The 24,685-nt window shown below is 52.5% G+C and overlaps 3 protein-coding genes across 55 annotated transcripts in view; 1 reads left to right on the top strand and 2 right to left on the bottom strand.

Moving 5' to 3' along the window:
- Positions 1–1,434: 1,434 nt before the first annotated feature.
- On the top strand, positions 1,435–8,695 carry LOC118382317 (serine/arginine repetitive matrix protein 2-like). Of its 31 annotated transcripts, none has more exons than XM_052509958.1 (4): positions 1,436–3,156; positions 3,229–3,276; positions 3,541–7,677; positions 7,815–8,695. In XM_052509958.1, exons 1-4 carry the CDS (start codon positions 1,827–1,829, stop codon positions 7,820–7,822), a joined length of 5,523 nt encoding a protein of 1,840 aa, XP_052365918.1. In that variant the 5' UTR covers positions 1,436–1,826; the 3' UTR covers positions 7,823–8,695. The 31 variants fall into 31 exon arrangements, with proteins under 31 accessions (XP_052365911.1, XP_052365918.1, XP_052365915.1 ...); XM_052509955.1 differs by having other exon boundaries at positions 1,436–3,180; XM_052509964.1 differs by having other exon boundaries at positions 1,437–3,108.
- Positions 8,696–8,860: 165 nt separating this feature from the next.
- On the bottom strand, positions 8,861–9,809 carry LOC127925168 (YLP motif-containing protein 1-like). 23 transcript variants are annotated; one of them, XM_052510012.1, is made up of 4 exons: positions 9,684–9,809; positions 9,534–9,575; positions 9,400–9,481; positions 9,137–9,173 (listed from the first exon to the last, which is right to left on the bottom strand). In XM_052510012.1, the coding sequence occupies exons 1-4, from the start codon at positions 9,780–9,782 to the stop codon at positions 9,148–9,150; spliced, it is 249 nt and encodes an 82-aa protein (XP_052365972.1). In that variant the 5' UTR covers positions 9,783–9,809; the 3' UTR covers positions 9,137–9,147. The 23 variants fall into 23 exon arrangements, 1 of the variants encoding a protein (XP_052365972.1); XR_008119963.1 differs by lacking the exon at positions 9,137–9,173 and adding an exon at positions 8,861–8,913 and having other exon boundaries at positions 9,202–9,575; positions 9,632–9,809; XR_008119964.1 differs by lacking the exon at positions 9,137–9,173 and adding an exon at positions 8,861–8,913 and having other exon boundaries at positions 9,230–9,575; positions 9,632–9,809.
- Positions 9,810–17,631: 7,822 nt separating this feature from the next.
- The window catches only part of LOC127925174 (condensin complex subunit 3-like), a 32,128-nt gene continuing 25,074 nt past the window's right edge, over positions 17,632–24,685 (bottom strand). The window contains exons 7-10 of the mRNA XM_052510017.1: positions 24,562–24,682; positions 18,761–18,808; positions 18,585–18,654; positions 17,632–17,924 (exon numbers count right to left, since the gene is read on the bottom strand). Of these exons, the coding sequence (XP_052365977.1) occupies positions 17,798–17,924; positions 18,585–18,654; positions 18,761–18,808; positions 24,562–24,682 (366 nt within the window). The 3' untranslated portion in view covers positions 17,632–17,797. The remainder of the gene's footprint in view (positions 17,925–18,584; positions 18,655–18,760; positions 18,809–24,561; positions 24,683–24,685) is intronic.

The following is a 24,685-nucleotide window of genomic DNA, read 5'->3' as shown; positions in this document are numbered from 1 at the left end:
GCTGGTACATCTGTAGCAGTACTTAAGTAGTATTTTGAAAGTATTTTTACATCTGTGATGTTTTTTTTGGAGGGGTTGGGGTATCTGAACTTTGATGTCTGGTTTATATTTTGATGACAACTTTTGACAGAGTGTTGGGGGTGTGTCCTCTGGACATTGTAAATGATGTCAGAGTGTTGGGGGTGTGTCTAAAGAAAATAATGTCATTTTTAACTCCATCTGTAAATGATGTCATTTTCTCTGGACATCTGTAAATGATGTCAGAGTGTTGGGGGTGTGTCCAAAAATGATGTCAGAGTGTTGTTCCTGTAAATGATGTCAGAGTGTTGGGGGTGTGTCCTCTGGACATCTGTAAATGATGTCAGAGTGTTGGGGGTGTGTCCTCTGGACATCTGTAAATGATGTCAGAGTGTTGGGGGTGTGTCCCCTGGACATCTGTAAATGATGTCAGAGTGTTGGGGGTGTGTCCTCTGGACATCTGTAAATGATGTCAGAGTGTTGGGGGTGTGTCCTCTGGACATCTGTAAATGATGTCAGAGTGTTGGGGGTGTGTCCTCTGGACATCTGTAAATGATGTCAGAGTGTTGGGGGTGTGTCCTCTGGACATCTGTAAATGATGTCAGAGTGTTGGGGGTGTGTCCTCTGGACATCTGTAAATGATGTCAGAGTGTTGGGGGAAATCAAAACCAAGAAATGGCGTTGGAACCAAAAATCTTTCCACCGGTCTAAATGTCCATTGCTCGTGTTTCTTGGCCCAAACAAGACTCTTCTTCTTATTGGTGTCCTTTAGTAGTGGTTTCTTTGCAGTAATTCAACCATGAAGGTCTGATTCACACAGTCTCCTCTGAACAGTTGATGTTGAGATGTGTCTGTTACTTGAACTCTGTGAAGCATTTATTTGGGCTGCAATTTCTGAGGCTGGTAACTAATGAATTTATCCTCTGCAGCAGAGGTAACTACTCTCGGTCTTCCTTTCCAATCTGAGCCAGTTAACTCTAATGAACTCATCCTCTGCAGCAGAGGGAACTCTGGGTCTTCTTTTCCTGTGGCGGTCCTCATGAGAGCCAGTTAACTCTAATGAACTCATCCTCTGCAGCAGAGGGAACTCTGGGTCTTCCTTTCCTGTGGCGGTCCTCATGAGAGCCAGTTTCATCACAGCACTTGATGGTTGTTGCGACTGAACTTCATGTTTGACTGATCTTCATGTCTTAAAGTAATGATGGACTGTCGTTTCTCTTTGCTTATTTGAGCTGTTCTTGCCATAATATGGACTTGGTCTTTAACCAAATAGGGTTATCTTCTGTATACCCCTCCTACCTTATCACAACACAACTGATTGGCTAAAACGCATTAAGAAGGAAAGAAATTCCACAAATTAACATAAGGCACACCTGTTAATTGAAATGCATTCCAGGTGACTACCTCATGAAGCTGGTTGAGAGAATGCCAAGAATGTGCAAAGCTGTCAAGGCAAAGGGTGGCTACATTGAAGAATATAAAATATTGCTAAATTTAAGTAGATTTTTTTCCCGTATGAGACCAACAGTGCTTTTTGTGTTGACTGGTGGGTTCGAGTTGTTGACCGTCTGTTCAGCGCTGGTATGAAGCCTCTCTGCCTTCATTAATAGACCGGCTTCTGTTGTGTGGTCATTGTTTCTGTGGTGGTAATGAATCTCCCATCAGAAATGAGTCCTCCGGTTTAGTTGGTGAATCTAATGAAGCGGCTCCTTTTAAATTAAATTAAAAATATTTTTCCCCTGTCTATCTCTAGCTCCCCGTTGCCCCCGGTTACGGATGAACCCCAGAGGGAAGCAGAGGATGCCGGGATGCCCGATGCCCCAAGTGGGAGGAGCTCTGCTCTGGAAGCGGTACGCTCCACGTTATGCCCCGCCCATCGCTCTCTGCTCCAGCGAATCTTGAGGCTCGCCCACCAGCAGCACCGTCTATCATTGGCCTACAGGGACGCCCATCGCCGCCTCGTCCCGCCCCCAGACCCTCTCTGCGGCCACCTGGTGGCCAAACAACAGGACGACACGTCCTCTCCTCCTTCCTTCACTGACTGTTGGAGCCGTAGTGGTCCGACTGACTGGAAGACACCAGGTGGTCCAGGCTGTTGCTGCTGGCTGCCTCCTGTGTGTTTCTGCCTCCAGAGCCTCCGCTGCCTGTCCTGCCAGAGCCTGTCCCTGGGACACATCACCACTGGGGTTCGCTCCCCTTCTTCTCTGTGCTCTTTCACGTCCTCCTCTTCTCGTTCATCCTCCGCTCTGTGCCCTAATCCCTCAGTGTGTCCCGTGGCCTCTGTCTGTTGCTCCAACCCCCAGCCCTGCGCCTCCTGCTGCTCAGAACACACCTACCTGGCCCCGGTCAGACACACAGACCCGGGAGGTGGAGGAGGAAGCGAGTGCCCTGTCCTCAAGAGAGAGCGATCCCCCTCTCCACCCCCTCTCTCCCCCATACCCTCAGACATGGACGGTAAGGAGGAAGACAAGCCTCCCTCTCTTCTGCAGCAGGAGGGGGAAAAAGAGGAGGAGGCTGGGTGTGGTGGGGAGGTGGGTGAGGACAGGGAGCAGCAGGACCTGGTGGAGCGTTTCAGTGACAAACTAAAGGCAATCAGACCCCAGGAGAAGGATCCTCCACTCAGCTCTGCCTTAGCCAATCACAACCTCGAGAAGGATCCCCACCTGACGACCTCGGCCAATCAGCACATTGCAGAGTCCCAGGCCGACGCCCACCTGAGTGAGATCATCACCACCGTTCTGAACACGGGTGGCGGCAGCGACTACAGCCTAAACGACATGTTGCATCACCATGACAACAACGAGAGCCATCCACCTCGGACGCGTTCCCGGCGGCGACAGGAGGCCCTGGCTGCCATGGCGACTTTGCCCGACCAGTCGTCCACCCGGCGCCAGACCGTGCTAATCAAACGGGAGCTGGCCAGGCTGAACCAATCGCTGGGCAGGAGGCTATCGCTAGGGAAGAACAAGAGCCGCAGTGCCACGCCCTTTTCTACCTGCTCCTCACCTGAACCAACCCCTGTTACAGCAGAGATAGACAGAATCACAGAGGAGGAGGGAGAGACTGGTAGAGTGAAGGAGGGAGAGACCGGTAGAGTGAAGGAGGGAGAGACCGGTAGAGTGAAGGAGGGAGAGACCGGTAGAGTGAAGGAGGGAGAGACCGGTAGAGTGAAGGAGGGAGAGACCGGTAGAGTGAAGGAGGGAGAGAGAGGTAGAGTGAAGGAGGAAGAGACCGGTAGAGTGAAGGAGGGAGAGACCGGTAGAGTGAAGGAGGAAGAGACCGGTAGAGTGAAGGAGGGAGAGACCGGTAGAGTGAAGGAGGGAGAGACCGGTAGAGTGAAGGAGGGAGAGACCGGTAGAGTGAACGAGGGAGAGACCGGTAGAGTGAAGGAGGGAGAGACCGGTAGAGTGAAGGAGGGAGAGACCGGTAGAGTGAAGGAGGGAGAGACCGGTAGAGTGAAGGAGGGAGAGACCGGTAGAGTGAAGGAGGGAGAGACCGGTAGAGTGAAGGAGGGAGAGAGAGGTAGAGTGAAGGAGGGTGAGACCGGTAGAGTGAACGAGGGAGAGACCGGTAGAGTGAAGGAGGGTGTGACAGAGAAGGTGACAGCAGAGGAGGCAGGTCCAGTTAGAGTCACGAAGGATAGAGTCGGCATGAAGGAGGAGATGGAGAAACCCCCAGTCCTCTCCTCTACACAACAGAGTCCCCCGCAGGAGGACCAACACAAACCAGAGAGCTGGAACATCACCTGTCAGGACAGCAGTAGGAGTGACCTCCCTGAGAAGAGGAGAGAGGAGGAGTCACCAGGAAGTACCAGCAGTGGTCTTCCTGAGAGGAGTAGAGAGGAAGAGGAGGAGTCACCAGGTAGTACCAGCAGTGGTCTTCCTGAGAGGAGTAGAGAGGAGGAGTCACCAGGTAGTACCAGCAGCACCTGTGACCATGGCAGTGGTCTTCCTGAGAGGAGTAGAGAGGAAGAGGAGGAGTCACCAGGTAGTACCAGCAGTGGTCTTCCTGAGAGGAGTAGAGTGGAAGAGGAGGAGTCACCAGGTAGTACCAGCAGTGGTCTTCCTGAGAAGAGTAGAGAGGAAGAGGAGGAGACAGCAGGCAGCAGCAAGGACAGTAGCAGAGTGTCAGCCAGGAATAGCCCATCCCACCCCTGCAGAACCAGGAGAGGCAGCAGGTCCCAGCCAGGCTGCAGCAGCCAGGTGGTGGTGGGGAGGAGCAGCGATGCTGGGAGGTCCAGGAGGAGCATCGTCCCTCCCCAGCGGTTCTCCTCCTACGTCACAGAGCCCAGGATGATGTATTCTGCTGCCTGTTTCTCAGAGAGGATCTTCTCCGCCCAGAGGACGCCAAAGGATCGGCAACCACTCAATGCCCCCAACACCAATCGCACAGACTCCCCGTCCTCGGCCACAGACACGGCTGAGGGGTTGGGCGAAGCAAGAGAAGAGGAATTACCGCTGGCATCCAGTCCGGAGGATGTCAGTCAGGAGAGGAGGGGAGGCAGAGGCTGTAGATCAACAGCAAGAGGTCAGAGTTCAGACCGTGAGTCACAGAGACGAGGTCAGGTGATTCCCGTCACTGCAGCTTCCTCTGAGCAGCAGAGTCCCCCTAAACAGCGCTCCCAGAACAGGGCAGACGTTAGGCTCAGAGCAGCCAAACCTTTCGGGCGCTTACGCTCGTCCCACTCCGCCCAACAGTCCCAACCAGCGAGCCCTCAGACAGCCTCCAGGCCAGAGGTCCCCACAGAGCAGCCTCAGTACATCAGCCCCATCAAGCTGATGTTTGTGTCTGCAGTAGTGGGCGAGGAGGGGGTGAGGTACACCCTGAAGGCGGCTGCACCAGGATCCAACTGGCATGGACAGGAGACCTTTGACCCCTGTGAGGAGTCATCGTGGGCTGGAAGTCCAGAGAAGACCCCAGAGAAGACCAGGAGTCCACCGAAGACCAGGAGTCCCCTCCAGACCAGGAGTCCACTGAAGACCAGGAGTCCCCTCCAGACCAGGAGTCCACCCCAGACCAGGAGTCCACCCCTGACCAGGAGTCCACCCCAGACCAGGAGTCCCCTTCAGACCAGGAGTCCACCCAAGAACACCATATCGTCATCACCAAAGCTGTGTGGAACGACGAGAGGAGGAGAGGGGGGTAGCCCGCCAAAACGGTCCCCTGGGTCCCAGAACGGAGATGGCTCGCCTCCTTTTCGTGAAACCACCCCCACAAAGAGACGTCCGGGACGTCCCAAGAAACTGGGCCCCCAGCTGGAGAAGAGGGCCAAGAGGCCGATCGGCCGCCCGCCCAAGCAAAGGGGTGTAGAGCCGAGCTGTGACTCCAGGCAGGGTGGTCAGGACCGGTCCAGTGGAGTTCCCTTAGGCTGCAGCACCGGGGAGGAGGGCAACAAGGAGAGAGACCCAGCCAACAGGAACCTGAAGATCACCGTGGTGTACGGACGCTCCCACAGGACCAAGAGGACAGTGTCGGAGGAGGCTGCTTGTCTCCAGGCTACAGAGCAGCTGATGGATCTGAACTTCGTCAGACCGGTGAAGGAGAAGAGGTTCGCTCCCCACGCCAGCAGCAACATTATCAAGTGCCAGAAGCTGCAGTGTACCGCGGCCATGCGTCGTCCAGGGAGACCCGCCAAGGTCAAGATCTCCGGAATCTCTGTTACCGTCACCACCACGTCGCCGGGGAAACGCAAGATCCACATGAACCGGGACACAGCCAGGAAATCTCCGGAGAAGCTCTGGCAGCGGAAAGCCCTCCTTCCTGAACCCCAGCCTTCCAAAGAGCCCAGGAAAATCAGCAGCACGCCGACTAGCGAAGACGCCACTCTGATGCAGATAGAGAGAACGACAGAGTCCGAGGATGGAGCGAGGGAGCGACAGACCCAGACTCCTCCTGTGTTGGCGGTGCGTCACTCTGTGAGGGTGAGGAAGCCTTCAGTGTACCTGCTTCACTCTGTAGCCACCTCCACCTCTAGGTCCCTGAGCCACAGTACCGCCCTGCTGCGCCGATCCAGACAGCTACTGATCAACAGGGCCAGCAGCAAGGGCAGCCATCGCAAGAGGAAGGAGGAGGGAAGAGAGGACACTCCAGGGCAGGAGGAGCTGCTATCCGGGAGGGAGGAGAGGAGGAGCGAGGGAAGAGGAGGAGTGTTGTGTGAGGACTTAAGCCAGGTAGCGGGGGTTTCGGTAGACTCCATTTTCCCAGCCAGCTCCAGCGAGGCGTTGAGGTGGTGGCCCGTCTCCTCCGACCAGGACAGCCTGAACCAAGAGCTGGCTCGCAGGATCCGCCTCATATCCCAAAGCTGGGTCGCTGCCGCTGCCACCCACACCACCAGGACGGGGACGATCATGTCCGCCAAGCAGAGACTCGACGACGACTCTTTGTCCTCCTGGAAGCCAGAGGTTGGGTCGGCAGTGCGGCTGCTGTTTGACCGGCGCTGCAGCGTGGAGAGGCTGGCCTCCTGGTTCATGCAGACCACTGAGACTCAGTCTCTGGGCATTGTGAAGAAGACCAGCTCCAGAAACCCCTATGAGCTCCTGCACTACCCCCGGAACGCCAGCAGGGAGAGCATCTTTCCCAGCCCACAGACCATGCGACTACGCAAACACATCAAGAAGTTTGCCAAAGCTGTGCCGAAGAGCCCCGCCCAGCTCCGTCTGGTCCAGGAACGGCTCCGACGTGGAAGAGAGCTGAATGCCAGGCGGCGTCTGTTCACTGCGAGGCCGGCGTCTGGCGGGCTGCGTCTCAGAGCTCCTTGGAAGGTCAGGGCCCTCGGGACATACAGAACCACTCTGCTCAGAGTCAGAGAAAAGTTCCTCACCTGGACCCTCAGAGCCAAGCAGCCCAACAGGCTGATCTGGAGGAGAAGCCAGGTGGAGGAAGGCAACTCACCTCACCAGGTCTGGCCTTCTGCTCAGCCCAGGGAAGAGCTCACCAGGTCTCCACATCACCACTGTCTACCTGCCTCCTCAGAGACCAGTCATCCCTGCAGCCCCGACCGGCTGACAGGCCTCACCAAACAGCAGCGTCTCAGCTCTAAAGCCTGGAGTCCAGAGAGACTGAAGGAGTGTTGCGTGTTCCTCAAGAAGATCAACTCCCCCGACACAGAGTCCACCGTTGAGAAGGAGTGGGATGTCTGCACCGTCAATCTAGATGACACATACTGCCCCGACGAGACCAGACAGGAGGAGAGGAGCGGAGAGGACGACAAAGCTGTGAAAACAGAGAGAAGGAAGAGGAGAGTTCCCTGGAAGGAGTCTAGCGGCTCGCCGCAGGAGGTGATGGTTCAGGAGCACAACCAGGTCCGAGCCGGGAACAGGAGAGGCAAACAGAAACATTCAGGGAAGTCCACGAGCCAGTCACCGACCCCGCCGCCAGCGAAAGCCACGAGCCAATCCCCGACCCCGACGCCAGCGAAAGCCACGAGCCAATCCCCGACCCCGCCGCCAGCGAAAGCCACGAGCCAATCCCCGACCCCGCCGCCAGCGAAAGCCACGAGCCAATCACCGGCCCCGACGCCAGCGAAAGCCACGAGCCAATCACCGACCCCGCCGCCAGCGAAAGCCACGAGCCAATCACCGACCCCGCCGCCAACGAAAGTCATGAGAAAATCGCGTGGGAGGGGCCTGACCGGGCCGCGGTGGCGTGACTTCATACTGGGTAATGACTTTATCTTCCTGTTGTTTTAGTTTACATTCTGACAGTCAAGTAGCCTAAGTATAGAAGTATCCTTACTGTTGTACAGTTATAGATCATTGCTTTATCACAAAACATTCTACTCTCCCTCATCTCTGCAGGAACCTGACTGTCCTCCGTCCCGTCTCCACGGTGACTGTGTTGTAACTGTATTGGCGGGACGCTCCTCCCTCCGTCTCCACGGTGACTGCGTGTAAACAACTCGGTGCCTTCAGACTGCCCCTTGGCATTATGTAGCAGAAGGAAAAGTTTAACCAGAAGAAGCTTACCATTGCACTATTTTTTAAACTATTCAGTCCCCCCTCCTCCACACACACACACTATTCAGCCCCCCCCACACACACACACACACACACAGCCTGCTTTTAAAAAACCAAACTGTGTATATGTTTGTACAGAATGTCTTTAAAACTTTGACACACCTTTCTTCTGCCTTGTCTGATACAACTACCAACCCATCAAGTTCTGTTGTAATGAGCCCGGAGGCCTGTTTGGGAGATTACACATTCAAACACTGCGTCTACAATGACACCCTATTCCCTATATAGGGCACTACTTTAGACCACAGCCCTATGACACCCTATTCCCTATATATAGGGCACTACTTTAGACCACAGCCCTATGGCACCCTATTCCCTATATAGGGCACTACTTTAGACCACAGCCCTATGACACCCTATTCCCTATATAGGGCACTACTCTAGACCACTGGGCTGTGGTATAAAGTAGTGCACTATATATAGGGAATAGGGTGCCATAGGGCTGTGGTATAAAGTAGTGCACTATATATAGGGAATAGGGTACCATAGGGCTCTGGTCTAAAGTAGTGCACTATATATATGGAATAGGGTGCCATAGGGCTGTGGTATAAAGTAGTGCACTATATATAGGGAATAGGGTGCCATAGGGCTGTGGTATAAAGTAGTGCACTATATATAGGGAATAGGGTGCCATAGGGCTGTGGTATAAAGTAGTGCACTATATATATGGAATAGGGTGCCATAGGGCTGTGGTATAAAGTAGTGCACTATATAGGGAATAGGGTTCCCTTTGGGTCTGATTCTCTCCTCCATGATGTGTGCACTTCCCCTCATGGATTTATAAACATTATAGATGTAAACATCAGTTTGGGAGGGAGGGAGGGAGTTTCACCTTCAGCTTGGGAGGGAGTTTCACCTTCAGCTTGGGAGGGAGTTTCACCTTCACCTTGGGAGGGAGTTTCACCTTCACCTTGGGAGGGAGTTTCACCTTCAGTTTGGGAGGGAGGGAGTTTCACCTTCAGCTTGGGAGGGAGTGAGTTTCACCTTCAGCTTGGGAGGGAGTGAGTTTCATCTTCACCTTGGGAGGGAGTTTCATCTTCACCTTGGGAGGGAGTTTCACCTTCACCTTGGGAGGGAGGGAGTTTCACCATCAGCTTGGGAGGGAGTTTCACCTTCAGCTTGGGAGGGAGGGAGTTTCACCTTCAGCTTGGGAGGGAGGGAGTTTCACCTTCAGCTTGGGAGGGAGGGAGTTTCACCTTCAGCTTGGGAGGGAGGGAGTTTCACCTTCAGCTTGGGAGGGAGGGAGTTTCACCTTCAGCTTGGGAGGGAGGGAGTTTCACCTTCAGCTTGGGAGGGAGGGAGTTTCACCTTCAGCTTGGGAGGGAGGGAGTTTCACCTTCAACTTCAACTTGGTAGGGAGTTTCACCTTCAGCTTGGGAGGGAGTTTCACCTTCAGCTTGGGAGGGAGTTTCACTTTCAGCTTGGGAGGGAGGGAGACTCACCTTCAGCTTGGGAGGGAGGGAGACTCACCTTCAGCTTGGGAGGGAGACTCACCTTCACCTTGGGAGGGAGACTCACCTTCAGCTTGGGAGGGAGACTCACCTTCACCTTGGGAGGGAGACTCACCTTCAGCTTGGGAGGGAGGGAGGGAGTTTCACCTTCAGCTTGGGAGGGAGACTCACCTTCAGCTTGGGAGGGAGGGAGACTCACCTTCAGCTTGGGAGGGAGACTCACCTTCAGCTTGGGAGGGAGACTCACCTTCAGCTTGGGAGGGAGACTCACCTTCACCTTGGGAGGGAGTTTCACCATCAGCTTGGGAGGGAGGGAGTTTCACCATCAGCTTGGGAGGGAGGGAGTTTCACCATCAGCTTGGGAGGGAGTTTCACCATCAGCTTGGGAGGGAGGGAGTTTCACCATCAGCTTGGGAGGGAGGGAGTTTCACCATCAGCTTGGGAGGGAGGGAGTTTCACCATCAGCTTGGGAGGGAGGGAGTTTCACCATCAGCTTGGGAGGGAGGGAGTTTCACCATCAGCTTGGGAGGGAGGGAGTTTCACCATCAGCTTGGGAGGGAGTTTTCAACATATTACTAACACTAGTCCACGTTAGATCCATGAGGGAGGGACAGTTCAGTGTGGTAGGCAGCAGAACTGAACTAGGTTTAGTAGTATGCCACGGCAGCCATTTTGTAATGTGTGTCTGCAGCATTAAAAGAAGCAACACCACGATCCCCCCTCCAAAACAACATACCTCACGATCTAACGGCTCAACCAGCAGACTGGAGCTGGACCGACGCGGCCCCGATGACAACATACCCCCCCATAGTGTCAAACTCATTCCACTGGAGGGGTCGAGTGTCTGCTGGTTTTCGTTCCTGATTGAATTGAATTAAAAAAGGTCACTAATTAGTGCGGAACTCCCCCCTCACCTGGTTGTCTAGGTCCTTAATTTAAAGGGGAAAACCCAGCAGACACTAGGGCCCTGCTTGGAATCAGTTTGACACCCCCCCTGCCCTATTTAGTGCCCTACCAGAGCTGCTCCGGTCAAGAGTAGTGCACTACATAGAGAACAAGGTGCTATTTGTGACTTCAACCCTACTTACTACTTCATATCGACTCTGTCCAGAAGCTACGGGCTCATCTCGAAGGACACCGTACCCCCGACGAAGCACCCGACTCTGGGCCGTTGCGTGGTGAAGAGGACGTGATGCAGGATGTCTTTCACTGCGGCCCGGGATCCCGGGATCCACCTTCTAGTGTGACGTTTTAAAGCTAATGTGATCTCTGCCTTTAAGCCTTTTGTCTTTTAAACGGTGTTGTTGTTGTTGTTGTTGTTGGGCTTTTCTGTCTGTTCTTTGGTTTCTTAGTTTTCACCCAGAGCATTAATGAATTAAACATGTGAATGAAATCAGACCTGCCTGTCCTGTGAACATTATTAACCCTGTACCCCCCAGAGGTTATTAACACTCTACCCCCACCCCAAAGGTTATTAACCCTGTACACCCCCAGAGGTTATTAACCCTACCCCCACCCCAAAGGTTACCCCCCCCCAGAGGTTATTAACACTCTACCCCCACCCCAAAGGTTATTAACCCTGTACCCCCCCAGAGGTTATTAACACTCTACCCCCCCCAAGGTTATTAACCCTGTAAAGGTTATTAACCCTGGTTATTAACCCCCCCCCCCAGAGGTTATTAACCCTGTACTCTTACCCCCCCCCCCAGGTTATTAACCCTGTTATTAACCCTGTACCCCCCCAGAGGTTATTAACCCTCTACCCCCACCCCAGAGGTTATTAACCCTGTACCCCCCAGAGGTTATTAACCCTGTGTACCCCCCAGAGGTTATTAACCCTCTACCCCCCCCAGAGGTTATTAACAGAGGTTATTAACCCTGTACCCCCCCAGAGGTTATTAACCCTACCCCCCAGAGGTTATTAACCCTGTACACCCCCCAGAGGTTATTAACACTCTACCCCACCCCAGAGGTTATTAACCCTGTACCCCCCAGAGGTTATTAACCCAGAGGTTATTAACACTCTACCCCCACCCCAAAGGTTATTAACCCTCTACCCCCCCAGAGGTTATTAACCCTGTACCCCCCCCAGAGGTTATTAACCCTACCCCCCAGAGGTTATTAACCCTGTTATTAACCCCCCCCCCCAGAGGTTATTAACCCTGTACCCCCCCCCAGAGGTTATTAACCCTCTACCCCCACCCCAGATTAACTGTACCCCCCCCCCAGAGGTTATTAACCCTGTACCTACCCCCCAGAGGTTATTAACCCTACCCCCCCCCCAGAGGTTATTAACCCTGTACCCCCCCCCCCAGAGGTTATTAACCCTCTACCCCCACCCCAGAGGTTATTAACCCTGTACCCCCAGAAAGGTTATTAACCCTGTACACCCCCCCAGAGGTTATTAACCCTCTACCCTGTACCCCCCCCAGAGGTTATTAACCCTACCCCCACCCCCAGAGGTTATTAACCCTTAACCCTGTACCCCAGAGGTTATTAACACTCTACCCACCCCAAAGGTTATTAACCCTGTACCCCCCCAGAGGTTATTAACCCTCTACCCCCCCCCCCCCAGAGGTTATTAACCCTGTACACCCCAGAACACCAGTTATTAACCCTACCCCCCAGAGGTTATTACCCCAAGGTTATTAACCCTACACACCCCCCCAGAGGTTATTAACCCTGTACACCCCACTACCCCCCCCAGAGGTTATTAACCCTGTACACCCCCCCAGAGGTTATTAACCCTCTACCCCCCCCCCCCCCAGAGGTTATTAACACTCTATATCCCACCCCAAAGGTTATTAACCCTGTACCCCCCCAGAGGTTATTAACCACCCCCCAGAGGTTATTAACCCTGTACACCCCACTACCCCCCCCCCCCAGAGGTTATTAACCCTGTACACCCCACTACCCCCCCCAGAGGTTATTAACCCTGTACACCCCACTACCCCCCCCCAGAGGTTATTAACCCTGTACACCCCCCAGAGGTTATTAACCCTGTACACCCCCCCCAGAGGTTATTAACCCTGTACACCCCACTACCCCCCCAGAGGTTATTAACCCTGTACCCCCCTACCAGAGGTTATTAACCCTGTACACCCCAGAGGTTATTAACCCTGTACCCCCCCAGAGGTTTTAACTGTATCCACACCAGAGGTTATTAACTGGCTGAGGTTTCTGATTATTAACCCTGTACACCAGATACTGACACTGGACTGGTTTTAACCCTGATCACACCAGATACTGACTGGTTTTAACTGATCCACACCAGATACTGACTGGTTTTCCCCCCATGATCCACACCAGATTACTGACTGGTTTTCTGATCCACACCAGATACTGACTGGTTTTCTGATCCACCCAGATACTGACTGGTTTTCTGATCCACACCAGATACCCTGACTGGTTTTCCCTGATCCACACCAGATTTTAACTGACTGGTTTTCTGATCCACACCAGATGCTGACTGGTTTTCTGATCCACACCAGATGCTGACTGGTTTTCTGATCCACGCCCCTGACCCCCAACTTAAGGTATCTGTGACCAAAGAATTCATATCTGAAATCCAGATTAGTAACCAAATGAATATGTTTTTTAATTGACTGATATGAACTGTAACTCTTTGAAATTCTTTCATGTTGACGGTTTACATTTGTTCAGCGTAGATCATCAGATAACTATTTCATCCACACCAGATGTGATTGGCTGAGATGTAAAGATCTGCCAAAAACTGGACCAATGTGACGGTTTCAGTGATACCCTGACCATCTCCAGTACTGTACCACACATGCGTTCAGTACCCACACACCTCATACACACACACATGCACGACTGCGTTCAGTCCACCCACATACACACAGCCAGATACTGACTGTTCAGTACACCACACATCACACCAGATACTGTTGGTTACCCACACACACACACACACACCAGATACTGACTGGTTCAGTACCCACACAGATACACAGCTGGTTTGTCCATCCTCAGTACCTGGTTTTCACCACACACACACAGATGAGGTTTTCTGATCCACAGTACCCACACACACATCCCAGATACTGACTGGTTTTCTGATCCCACCAGACCTGACTGGTTTTCGATACTGACTGGTTTCTGATCCACAGTACCCACACATCCACACCAGATACTGTGGTTTTTACCCACCAGATACACTGGTTTTTCAGTACACCCACACACACACTGGTTTTCTGTACCCACACACACCGATACTGACTGTTGATCAGTACCCACACACACACACACTGACTGTTTTCAGTACCCAGATACTGACTGGTTTTCTGATCCACACACACTGACTGGTTTTCTGATCCACACCAGATTCAGGTTTTCCCACACACTGACACACCACACAGATACTGACGTTCAGTACCCACACACACACACACGCGTTCAGTACCCACACACAGACACACCCACACCAGCGTTCAGTACCCACCCACACACACCCCGTTCAGTACCCACACACATACACAGACTGGTTTTCACACACCAGATACTGTTCAGTACCCACACACACACACTGGTTTTCAGTACCCACACACACACTGATCCACACAGATACCCTGGTTCAGTACCCACACACACACACCGTTCAGTACCCACACACACCAGATACACACACCCCGTTCAGTACCCACACACACACACCCCGTTCAGTACCCACACACACACACACACACCCCGTTCAGTACCCACACACACACACACCGTTCAGTACCCACACACACCCGTTCAGTACCCACACACACACACAGCGTTCAGTACCCACACACACACACACCCGTTCAGTACCCACACACACACAGCGTTCAGTACCCACACACACACACACACCCCGTTCAGTACCCACACACACACACCCGTTCAGTACCCACACACACACCCCGTTCAGTACCCACACACACACACACACCCCGTTCAGTACCCACACACACACACCGGGACTTCAGTACCCACACAGAACACACACACACACAGCGTTCAGTACCCACACACACACACACTCCCACACACACACACACACAGCGTTCAGTACCCACACACACACGCTCCCACAGAACACACACACCTCAGTAATGACGTGGTCTCCCTTTGTTAGAGGAGTACAGAGAGCTCAATGGGACTTCCTGGAGGGAGACAGAGCTCAATGGGACTTCCTGGAGGGAGACAGAGTACTCCTGACCTCAATGGGACTTCCTGGAGGGATACAGAGCTCAATGGGACTTCCTGGAGGAATACAGAGCTCAATGGGACTTCCTGGAGGAATACAGAGCTCAATGGGACTTCCTGGAGGGAGACAGAGCTCAATGGGACTTCCTGGAGGAATACAGAGCTCAATGGGACTTCCTGGAGGAAGACATAGCTCAATGGGACTTCCTGGAGGGAGACAGAGCTCAATGGGACTTCCTGGAGGAATACAGAGCTCAATGGGACTTCCTGGAGGAATACAGAGCTCAATGGGACTTCCTGGAGGAATACAGAGCTCAATGGGACTTCCTGGAGGGAGACAGAGCTCAAATGGGACAGAGCTCAATGGGACTTCCTGGAGGGATACAGAGCTCAATGGGACTTCCTGGAGGAATACTTCCTGGAGAGCTCAATGGGACTTCCTGGAGGAGTATACAGAGCTCAATGGGACTTCCTGGAGGATATACAGAGCTCAACCTGGGACTTCCTGGAGGATACAGAGCTCACAGAGCTCAATGGGACTTCCTGGAGGGAGACAGAGCTCAATGGGACTTCCTGGAGGGATAGAGCTCAATGGGACTTCCTGGAGAGCAGAGCTCAATGGGACTTCCTGGAGGGATACAGAGCTCAATGGGACCTGTAGGAATCCTGGAGAGAATGGGACTTCCTGGAGGGAGACTCAATGGGACTTCCTGGAGGAACAGAGTACTACAGAGCTCAATGGGACTTCCTGGAGGGATACAGAGCTCAATGGGACTTCCTGGAGGATACAGAGCTCAATGGGACTTCCTGGAGGAATACAGAGCTCAATGGGACTTCCTGGAGAGACAGAGCTCAATGGGACTTCCTGGAGGAATACAGAGCTCAATGGGACTTCCTGGAGGAATACAGAGCTCAATGGGACTTCCTGGAGGAGCTCAATACAGATACTCAATGGGACTTCCTGGAGGAATACAGAGCTCAATGGGACTTCCTGGAGGGATACAGAGCTCAATGGGACTTCCTGGAGGGAGACAGAGCTCAATGGGACTTCCTGGAGGGATATACAGAGCTCAATCAATAACAGGGGATACAAGCTCAATGGGACTTCCTGGAGGATACAGAGCTCAATGGGACTTCCTGGAGGAATACAGAGCTCAATGGGACTTCCTGGAGGGACTACAGAGCTCAATGGGACTTCCTGGAGGAGACAGAGCTCAATGGGACTTCCTGGAGGAATACAGAGCTCAATGAGACTACAGAGGAATACAGAGCTCAATGGGACTTCCTGGAGGAATACAGAGCTCAATGGGACTTCCTGGAGGGATACAGAGCTCAATGGGACTTCCTGGAGGAATACAGAGTACTCAATGACCTCAATGGAGGGATACAGAGCTCAATGGGACTTCCTGGAGGGATACAGAGCTCAATGGGACTTCCTGGAGGGAGACAGATGGGACTTCCTGGAGGGATACAGAGCTCAATGGGACTTCCTGGAGGAGGGATACAGAGCTCAATGGGACTTCCTGGAGGAATACAGAGCTCAATGGGACCTCCTGGAGGAATACAGAGCTCAATGGGACTTCCTGGAGGAATACAGAGCTCAATGGGACCTCCTGGAGGGATACAGAGCTCAATGGGACTTCCTGGAGGGATACAGAGCTCAATGGGACTTCCTGGAGGGATACAGACCTCAATGGGACTACCTGGAGGAATACAGAGTACTCCAGACCTCAATAACAGAGGGATACAGAGCTCAATGGGACTTCCTGGAGGGATAGATCTCAATGGGACTTCCTGGAGGGAGACAGAGCTCAATAACAGAGGGATACAAAGCTCAATGGGACTTCCTGGAGGGATACAGAGCTCAATGGGACTACCTGGAGGAATACAGAGTACTCCAGACCTCAATAACAGAGGGATACAGAGCTCAATGGGACTTCCTGGAGGGATAGACCTCAATGGGACTTCCTGGAGGGATACAGAGCTCAATGGGACTTCCTGGAGGAATACAGAGCTCAATGGGACTTCCTGGAGGAGACAGAGCTCAATGGGACTTCCTGGAGGGAGACAGAGCTCAATGGGACTTCCTGGAGGGAGACAGAGCTCAATGGGACTTCCTGGAGGAATACAGAGCTCAATGGGACTTCCTGGAGGGATACAGAGCTCAATGGGACTTCCTGGAGGATACAGAGCTCAATGGGACTTCCTGGAGGGATACAGAGCTCAATGGGACTTCCTGGAGGAATACAGAGCTCAATGGGACTTCCTGGAGGAATACAGAGCTCAATGGGACTTCCTGGAGGGATACAGAGCTCAATGGGACTTCCTGGAGGGAGACAGAGCTCAATGGGACCTCCTGGAGGAATACAGAGCTCAATGGGACTTCCTGGAGGGAGACAGAGCTCAATGGGACTTCCTGGAGGGATACAGACAGAGCTCAATGGGACTTCCTGGAGGAATACAGAGCTCAATGGGACTTCCTGGAGGGATACAGAGCTCAATGGGACTTCCTGGAGGAATACAGAGCTCAATGGGACTTCCTGGAGGATACAGAGCTCAATGGGACTTCCTGGAGGGATACAGAGCTCAATGGGACTACCTGGAGGGATACAGAGCTCAATGGGACTTCCTGGAGGGATACAGAGCTCAATGGGACTTCCTGGAGGGATACAGAGCTCAATGGGACTTCCTGGAGGGATACAGAGCTCAATGGGACTTCCTGGAGGGATACAGAGCTCAATGGGACTACCTGGAGGGATACAGAGTACTCCTGACCTCAATGGGACTACCTGGAGGGATACAGACCTCAATGGGACTACCTGGAGGGATACAGAGCTCAATGGGACTACCTGGAGGAATACAGAGTACTCCTGACCTCAATGGGACTACCTGGAGGGAGACAGACCTCAATAACAAAGGGAAAATTACAGCAGAGAGACAAAACAGGAAGGAGGAAGTTTAATAGTTTATTTAATCCAATAAAAGCACATTTTTCATTCAGGTTGATGATAGGAATTCCTTCTGTCTCTAAACCTGTTGATCTACATGTCCACTACTCTGATACATTACTGATTCCACTAGGCATCCTGACCTCTCTACCCTATCTGACGTGGGACTCTACGAGGTGTTGGCCTCCTGGTTGATGAGGGCACTGAGGTCCAGTCTGGTTTTGTCCAAAGCTGGCGTCTTGGCCCGGCGGGACGGACGGGGTACCGGCACCGAGTCTGGAACATTCTCCCCATCACTATGGAGGGAGAAGGAGAGGAAGAGGGGAGGGGCAGGGAGACAGATGGAGAGGAGGAGGGGGAGGGAGACAGATGGAGAGGAGGGGCAGGGAGACGGACGGAGAGGAGGAGGAGGGAGACGGACAGAGAGGAGGAGGAGGGAGACAGATGGAGAGGAGGAGGGGCAGGGAGACGGACAGAGAGGAGGAGGAGGGAGACGGACAGAGAGGAGGGGAGGGAGACGGACGGAGAGGAGGAGGGAGACAGGAGGAGGAGGGAGGGGGAGGGAGGGAGACAGATGGAGAGGAGGGAGAGGAGGAGGGAGAGGACAGAGAGGAGAGGAGATGGAGAGGAGGAGGAGGAGGAGGAGGGAGACGGACGGAGAGGAGGAGGAGGGAGACGGACGGAGAGGAGGAGGAGGGGAGGGAGGAGAGGAGGAGGGAGGAGGAGGAGGAGGAGGGAGACGGACAGAGAGGAGGAGGAGGGAGAGGAGAGGAGGGAGGAGGAGGAGGGAGACGGACAGAGAGGAGGAGGGAGACGGACAGAGAGGAGGAGGGAGACGGACAGAGAGGAGGAGGGAGACGGACAGAGAGGAGGAGGAGGGAGAAATTGAAGGTGATATACAGAACGAATCCATTTCAACATTCAGGGACGATTAACTTCTCCTCCCCTCCTCTCACCTCTCCTCTGAGGACTCTGCCGATCTGCTGGACTTCTTGGCTCCTTTGACTGTGGAGGGTTTCCTCTGACCTACACACACACACACACACACACACACACACACACACACAATCAACTGTTAGTGGTGCTCAACCGTGTCAGAGGTTAGCAGGAGGTGTGTAAGATGGGGTAATACCTCTCCTGGGCCTCTTGGCAGACTGGTCCAGGTCCTGGTTGGCAGCCTCTGTAGAGATGAAGACTTAGGAGTTACACCTCTCTCTCTCCATGTCATCTGATTCAGTCTAACAGTAACATGACCCACTACCCTCAGTAGTAGTCTCCTCTCTCTCTACCCTCAGTAGTAGTCTCCTCTCTCTCTGCCCTCAGTAGTAGTCTCCTCTCTCTCTACCCTCAGTAGTAGTCTCCTCTCTCTCTCTACCCTCAGTAGTAGTCTCCTCTCTCTCTACCCTCAGTAGTAGTCTCCTCTCTCTCTACCCTCAGTAGTAGTCTCCTCTCTCTCTACCCTCAGTAGTAGTCTCCTCTCTCTCTACCCTCAGTAGTAGTCTCCTCTCTCTCTACCCTCAGTAGTAGTCTCCTCTCTCTCTACCCTCAGTAGTAGTCTCCTCTCTCTCTACCCTCAGTAGTAGTCTCCTCTCTCTCTCTCTCTAACCTCAGTAGTAGTCTCCTCTCTCTCTCTCTCTCTCTAACCTCAGTAGTAGTCTCCTCTCTCTCTACCCTCAGTAGTAGTCTCCTCTCTCTCTACCCTCAGTAGTCTAGTCTCTCTCTGCCTCAGTAGTAGTCTCTCTCTACCCTCAGTAGTAGTCTCCTCTCTCTCTACCCTCAGTAGTAGTCTCCTCTCTCTCTGCCCTCAGTAGTAGTCTCCTCTCTCTACCCTCTCTCCTCTCTCTCTACCCTCAGTAGTAGTCTCCTCTCTCTCTCTCAGTATTAGTCTCCTCTCTCTCTACCTCAGTAGTAGTCTCCTCTCTCTCTGCCCTCAGTAGTAGTCTCCTCTCTCTCTACCCTCAGTAGTAGTCTCCTCTCTCTCTACCCTCAGTAGTAGTCTCCTCTCTCTCTCTACCCTCAGTAGTAGTCTCCTCTCTCTCTGCCCTCAGTAGTAGTCTCCTCTCTCTCTCTCTCTCCCTCAGTAGTAGTCTCCTCTCTCTCTACCCTCAGTAGTAGTCTCCTCTCTCTCTCTGCCCTCAGTAGTAGTCTCCTCTCTCTCTACCCTCAGTAGTAGTCTCCTCTCTCTCTACCCTCAGTAGTAGTTCCTCTCTCTCTACCCTCAGTAGTAGTCTCCTCTCTCTCTACCCTCAGTAGTAGTCTCCTCTCTCTCTACCCTCAGTAGTAGTCTCCTCTCCCTCTCTACCCTCAGTAGTAGTCTCCTCTCTCTCTACCCTCAGTAGTAGTCTCCCTCTAGTCTCTCTCTCTACCCTCAGTAGTAGTCTCCTCTCTCTCTACCCTCAGTAGTAGTCTCCTCTCTCTCTACCCTCAGTAGTAGTCTCCTCTCTCTCTACCCTCAGTAGTAGTCTCCTCTCTCTCTACCCTCAGTAGTAGTCTCCTCTCTCTCTACCCTCAGTAGTAGTCTCCTCTCTCTCTCTACCCTCAGTAGTAGTCTCCTCTCTCTCTCTACCCTCAGTAGTAGTCTCCTCTCTCTCTCTACCCTCAGTAGTAGTCTCCTCTCTCTCTACCCTCAGTAGTAGTCTCCTCTCTCTCTCTACCCTCAGTAGTAGTCTCCTCTCTCTCTCTACCCTCAGTAGTAGTCTCCTCTCTCTCTCTACCCTCAGTAGTAGTCTCCTCTCTCTCTACCCTCAGTAGTAGTCTCCTCTCTCTCTCTACCCTCAGTAGTAGTCTCCTCTCTCTCTACCCTCAGTAGTAGTCTCCTCTCTCTCTACCCTCAGTAGTAGTCTCCTCTCTCTCTACCCTCAGTAGTAGTCTCCTCTCTCTCTACCCTCAGTAGTAGTCTCCTCTCTCTCTACCCTCAGTAGTAGTCTCCTCTCTCTCTACCCTCAGTAGTAGTCTCCTCTCTCTCCCTCAGTAGTAGTCTCCCTCTCTCTACCCTCAGTAGTAGTCTCCTCTCTCTCTACCCTCAGTAGTAGTCTCCTCTCTCTCTCTACCCTCAGTAGTAGTCTCCTCTCTCTCTACCCTCAGTAGTAGTCTCCTCTCTCTCTACCCTCAGTAGTAGTCTCCTCTCTCTACCCTCAGTAGTCTCCTCTCTCTCTCTACCCTCAGTATTAGTCTCCTCTCTCTCTACCCTCAGTAGTAGTCTCCTCTCTCTCTACCCTCAGTAGTAGTCTCCTCTCTCTCTACCCTCAGTAGTAGTCTCCTCTCTCTCTACCCTCAGTAGTAGTCTCCTCTCTCTCTACCCTCAGTAGTAGTCTCCTCTCTCTCTACCCTCAGTAGTAGTCTCCTCTCTCTCTACCCTCAGTAGTAGTCTCCTCTCTCTCTACCCTCAGTAGTAGTCTCCTCTCTCTCTACCCTCAGTAGTAGTCTCCTCTCTCTCTACCCTCAGTAGTAGTCTCCTCTCTCTCTACCCTCAGTAGTAGTCTCCTCTCTCTCTACCCTCAGTAGTAGTCTCCTCTCTCTCTACCCTCAGTAGTAGTCTCCTCTCTCTCTACCCTCAGTAGTAGTCTCCTCTCTCTCTACCCTCAGTAGTAGTCTCCTCTCTCTCTCTACCCTCAGTAGTAGTCTCCTCTCTCTCTACCCTCAGTAGTAGTCTCCTCTCTCTCTACCCTCAGTAGTAGTCTCCTCTCTCTCTACCCTCAGTAGTAGTCTCCTCTCTCTCTCTACCCTCAGTAGTAGTCTCCTCTCTCTCTCTACCCTCAGTAGTAGTCTCCTCTCTCTCTGCCCTCAGTAGTAGTCTCCTCTCTCTCTCTCTCTACCCTCAGTAGTAGTCTCCTCTCTCTCTACCCTCAGTATTAGTCTCCTCTCTCTCTCTACCCTCAGTATTAGTCTCCTCTGTCTCTACCCTCAGTAGTAGTCTCCTCTCTCTCTACCCTCAGTAGTAGTCTCCTCTCTCTCTCTACCCTCAGTATTAGTCTCCTCTCTCTCTACCCTCAGTATTAGTCTCCTCTCTCTCTACCCTCAGTAGTAGTCTCCTCTCTCTCTACCCTCAGTAGTAGTCTCCTCTCTCTCTACCCTCAGTAGTAGTCTCCCCTCTCTCTACCCTCAGTATTAGTCTCCTCTCTCTCTACCCTCAGTATTAGTCTCCTCTCTCTCTGCCCTCAGTATTAGTCTCCTCTCTCTCTACACTCAGTAGTAGTCTCCTCTCTCTCTACCCTCAGTAGTAGTCTCCTCTCTCTCTCTACCCTCAGTAGTAGTCTCCTCTCTCTCTGCCCTCAGTAGTAGTCTCCTCTCTCTCTACCCTCAGTAGTAGTCTCCTCTCTCTCTACCCTCAGTAGTAGTCTCCTCTCTCTCTCTACCCTCAGTAGTAGTCTCCTCTCTCTCTCTACCCTCAGTAGTAGTCTCCTCTCTCTCTACCCTCAGTAGTAGTCTCCTCTCTCTCTACCCTCAGTAGTAGTCTCCTCTCTCTCTCTACCCTCAGTAGTAGTCTCCTCTCTCTCTACCCTCAGTAGTAGTCTCCTCTCTCTCTCAGTAGTAGTCTCTCTCTCTCTACCCTCAGTAGTAGTCTCCTCTCTCTCTACCCTCAGTAGTAGTCTCCTCTCTCTCTACCCTCAGTAGTAGTCTCCTCTCTCTCTACCCTCAGTAGTAGTCTCCTCTCTCTCTACCCTCAGTAGTAGTCTCCTCTCTCTCTACCCTCAGTAGTAGTCTCCTCTCTCTCTACCCTCAGTATTAGTCTCCTCTCTCTCTACCCTCAGTAGTAGTCTCCTCTCTCTCTACCCTCAGTAGTAGTCTCCTCTCTCTCTCTACCCTCAGTAGTAGTCTCCTCTCTCTCTCTACCCTCAGTAGTAGTCTCCTCTCTCTCTCTACCCTCAGTAGTAGTCTCCTCTCTCTCTACCCTCAGTAGTAGTCTCCTCTCTCTACCCTCAGTAGTAGTCTCTCTCTCTACCCTCTAGTCTCCCTCAGTAGTAGTCTCCTCTCTCTCTACCCTCAGTAGTAGTCTCCTCTCTCTCTACCCTCAGTAGTAGTCCTCTCTCTCTCTCACCCTCAGTAGTAGTCTCCTCTCTCTCTACCCTCAGTAGTAGTCTCCTCTCTCTCTCTACCCTCAGTATTAGTCTCCTCTCTCTCTACCCTCAGTAGTAGTCTCCTCTCTCTCTACCCTCAGTAGTAGTCTCCTCTCTCTCTACCCTCAGTAGTAGTCTCCTCTCTCTCTACCCTCAGTAGTAGTCTCCTCTCTCTCTCTACCCTCAGTAGTAGTCTCCTCTCTCTCTACCCTCAGTAGTAGTCTCCTCTCTCTCTACCCTCAGTAGTAGTCTCCTCTCTCTCTCTACCCTCAGTAGTAGTCTCCTCTCTCTCCCCTCAGTAGTAGTCTCCTCTCTCTCTCTCTACCCTCAGTAGTAGTCTCCTCTCTCTCTCTACCCTCAGTAGTAGTCTCCTCTCTCTCTCTACCCTCAGTAGTAGTCTCCTCTCTCTCTCTCCCTCAGTAGTAGTCTCCTCTCTCTCTACCCTCAGTAGTAGTCTCCTCTCTCTCTACCTCCTCTCTCTCTACCCTCAGTAGTAGTCTCCTCTCTCTCTACCCTCAGTAGTAGTCTCCTCTCTCTCTACCCTCAGTAGTAGTCTCCTCTCTCTCTCTACCCTCAGTAGTAGTCTCCTCTCTCTCTACCCTCAGTAGTAGTCTCCTCTCTCTCTACCCTCAGTAGTAGTCTCCTCTCTCTCTACCCTCAGTAGTAGTCTCCTCTCTCTCTACCCTCAGTAGTAGTCTCCTCTCTCTCTACCCTCAGTAGTAGTCTCCTCTCTCTCTACCCTCAGTAGTAGTCTCCTCTCTCTCTACCCTCAGTATTAGTCTCCTCTCTCTCTACCCTCAGTAGTAGTCTCCTCTCTCTCTCTACCCTCAGTAGTAGTCTCCTCTCTCTCTACCCTCAGTAGTAGTCTCCTCTCTCTCTACCCTCAGTAGTAGTCTCCTCTCTCTACCCTCAGTAGTCTCTCTACCCTCAGTAGTAGTCTCCTCTCTCTCTCTACCCTCAGTAGTAGTCTCCTCTCTCTCTCTACCCTCAGTAGTAGTCTCCTCTCTCTCTCTACCCTCAGTAGTAGTCTCCTCTCTCTCTACCCTCAGTAGTAGTCTCCTCTCTCTCTACCCTCAGTAGTAGTCTCCTCTCTCTCTACCCTCAGTAGTAGTCTCCTCTCTCTCTACCCTCAGTAGTAGTCTCCTCTCTCTCTCTCTACCCTCAGTAGTAGTCTCCTCTCTCTCTCTACCCTCAGTAGTAGTCTCCTCTCCCTCAGTAGTAGTCTCTACCCTCAGTAGTAGTCTCCTCTCTCTCTCTACCCTCAGTAGTAGTCTCCTCTCTCTCTACCCTCAGTAGTAGTCTCCTCTCTCTCTCCTCAGTAGTAGTCTCCTCTCCCTAGTAGTAGTCTCCTCTCTCTCTACCCTCAGTAGTAGTCTCCTCTCTCTCTCTACCCTCAGTAGTAGTCTCCTCTCTCTCTCTACCCTCAGTAGTAGTCTCCTCTCTCTCTCTACCCTCAGTAGTAGTCTCCTCTCTCTCTACCCTCAGTAGTAGTCTCCTCTCTCTCTACCCTCAGTAGTAGTCTCCTCTCTCTCTACCCTCAGTATAGTCTCCTCTCTCTATCTACCCTCAGTTATAGTCTCCTCTCTCTCTACCCTCAGTAGTAGTCTCCTCTCTCTCTACCCTCAGTAGTAGTCTCCTCTCTCTCTACCCTCAGTAGTAGTCTCCTCTCTCTCTCTACCCTCAGTAGTAGTCTCCTCTCTCTCTACCCTCAGTAGTAGTCTCCTCTCTCTCTACCCTCAGTTATAGTCTCCTCTCTCTCTACCCTCAGTAGTAGTCTCCTCTCTCTCTACCCTCAGTAGTAGTCTCCTCTCTCTCTACCCTCAGTAGGTGTCTCCTCTCTCTCTCTACCCTCAGTAGTAGTCTCCTCTCTCTTTACCCTCAGTGTTGACAGCTACAGGCTGTAGTGTCGTAGTGCTGAGATCTGGTTGGTTGTTGGAGTCCTGCAGTTGTCCAATCAGCTTCTCCACAGCACGCAGAGCGATACGATCCTTCACCTCCTA

This window comes from Oncorhynchus keta, unplaced genomic scaffold (genome assembly GCF_023373465.1).
Source record: "Oncorhynchus keta strain PuntledgeMale-10-30-2019 unplaced genomic scaffold, Oket_V2 Un_contig_5214_pilon_pilon, whole genome shotgun sequence".
In the NCBI taxonomy this organism is placed as follows: Eukaryota; Metazoa; Chordata; class Actinopteri; order Salmoniformes; family Salmonidae; genus Oncorhynchus; species Oncorhynchus keta.
Note: the sequence above shows the minus strand (reverse complement) of the source record. Positions and strands in the feature narration are given on the sequence as shown.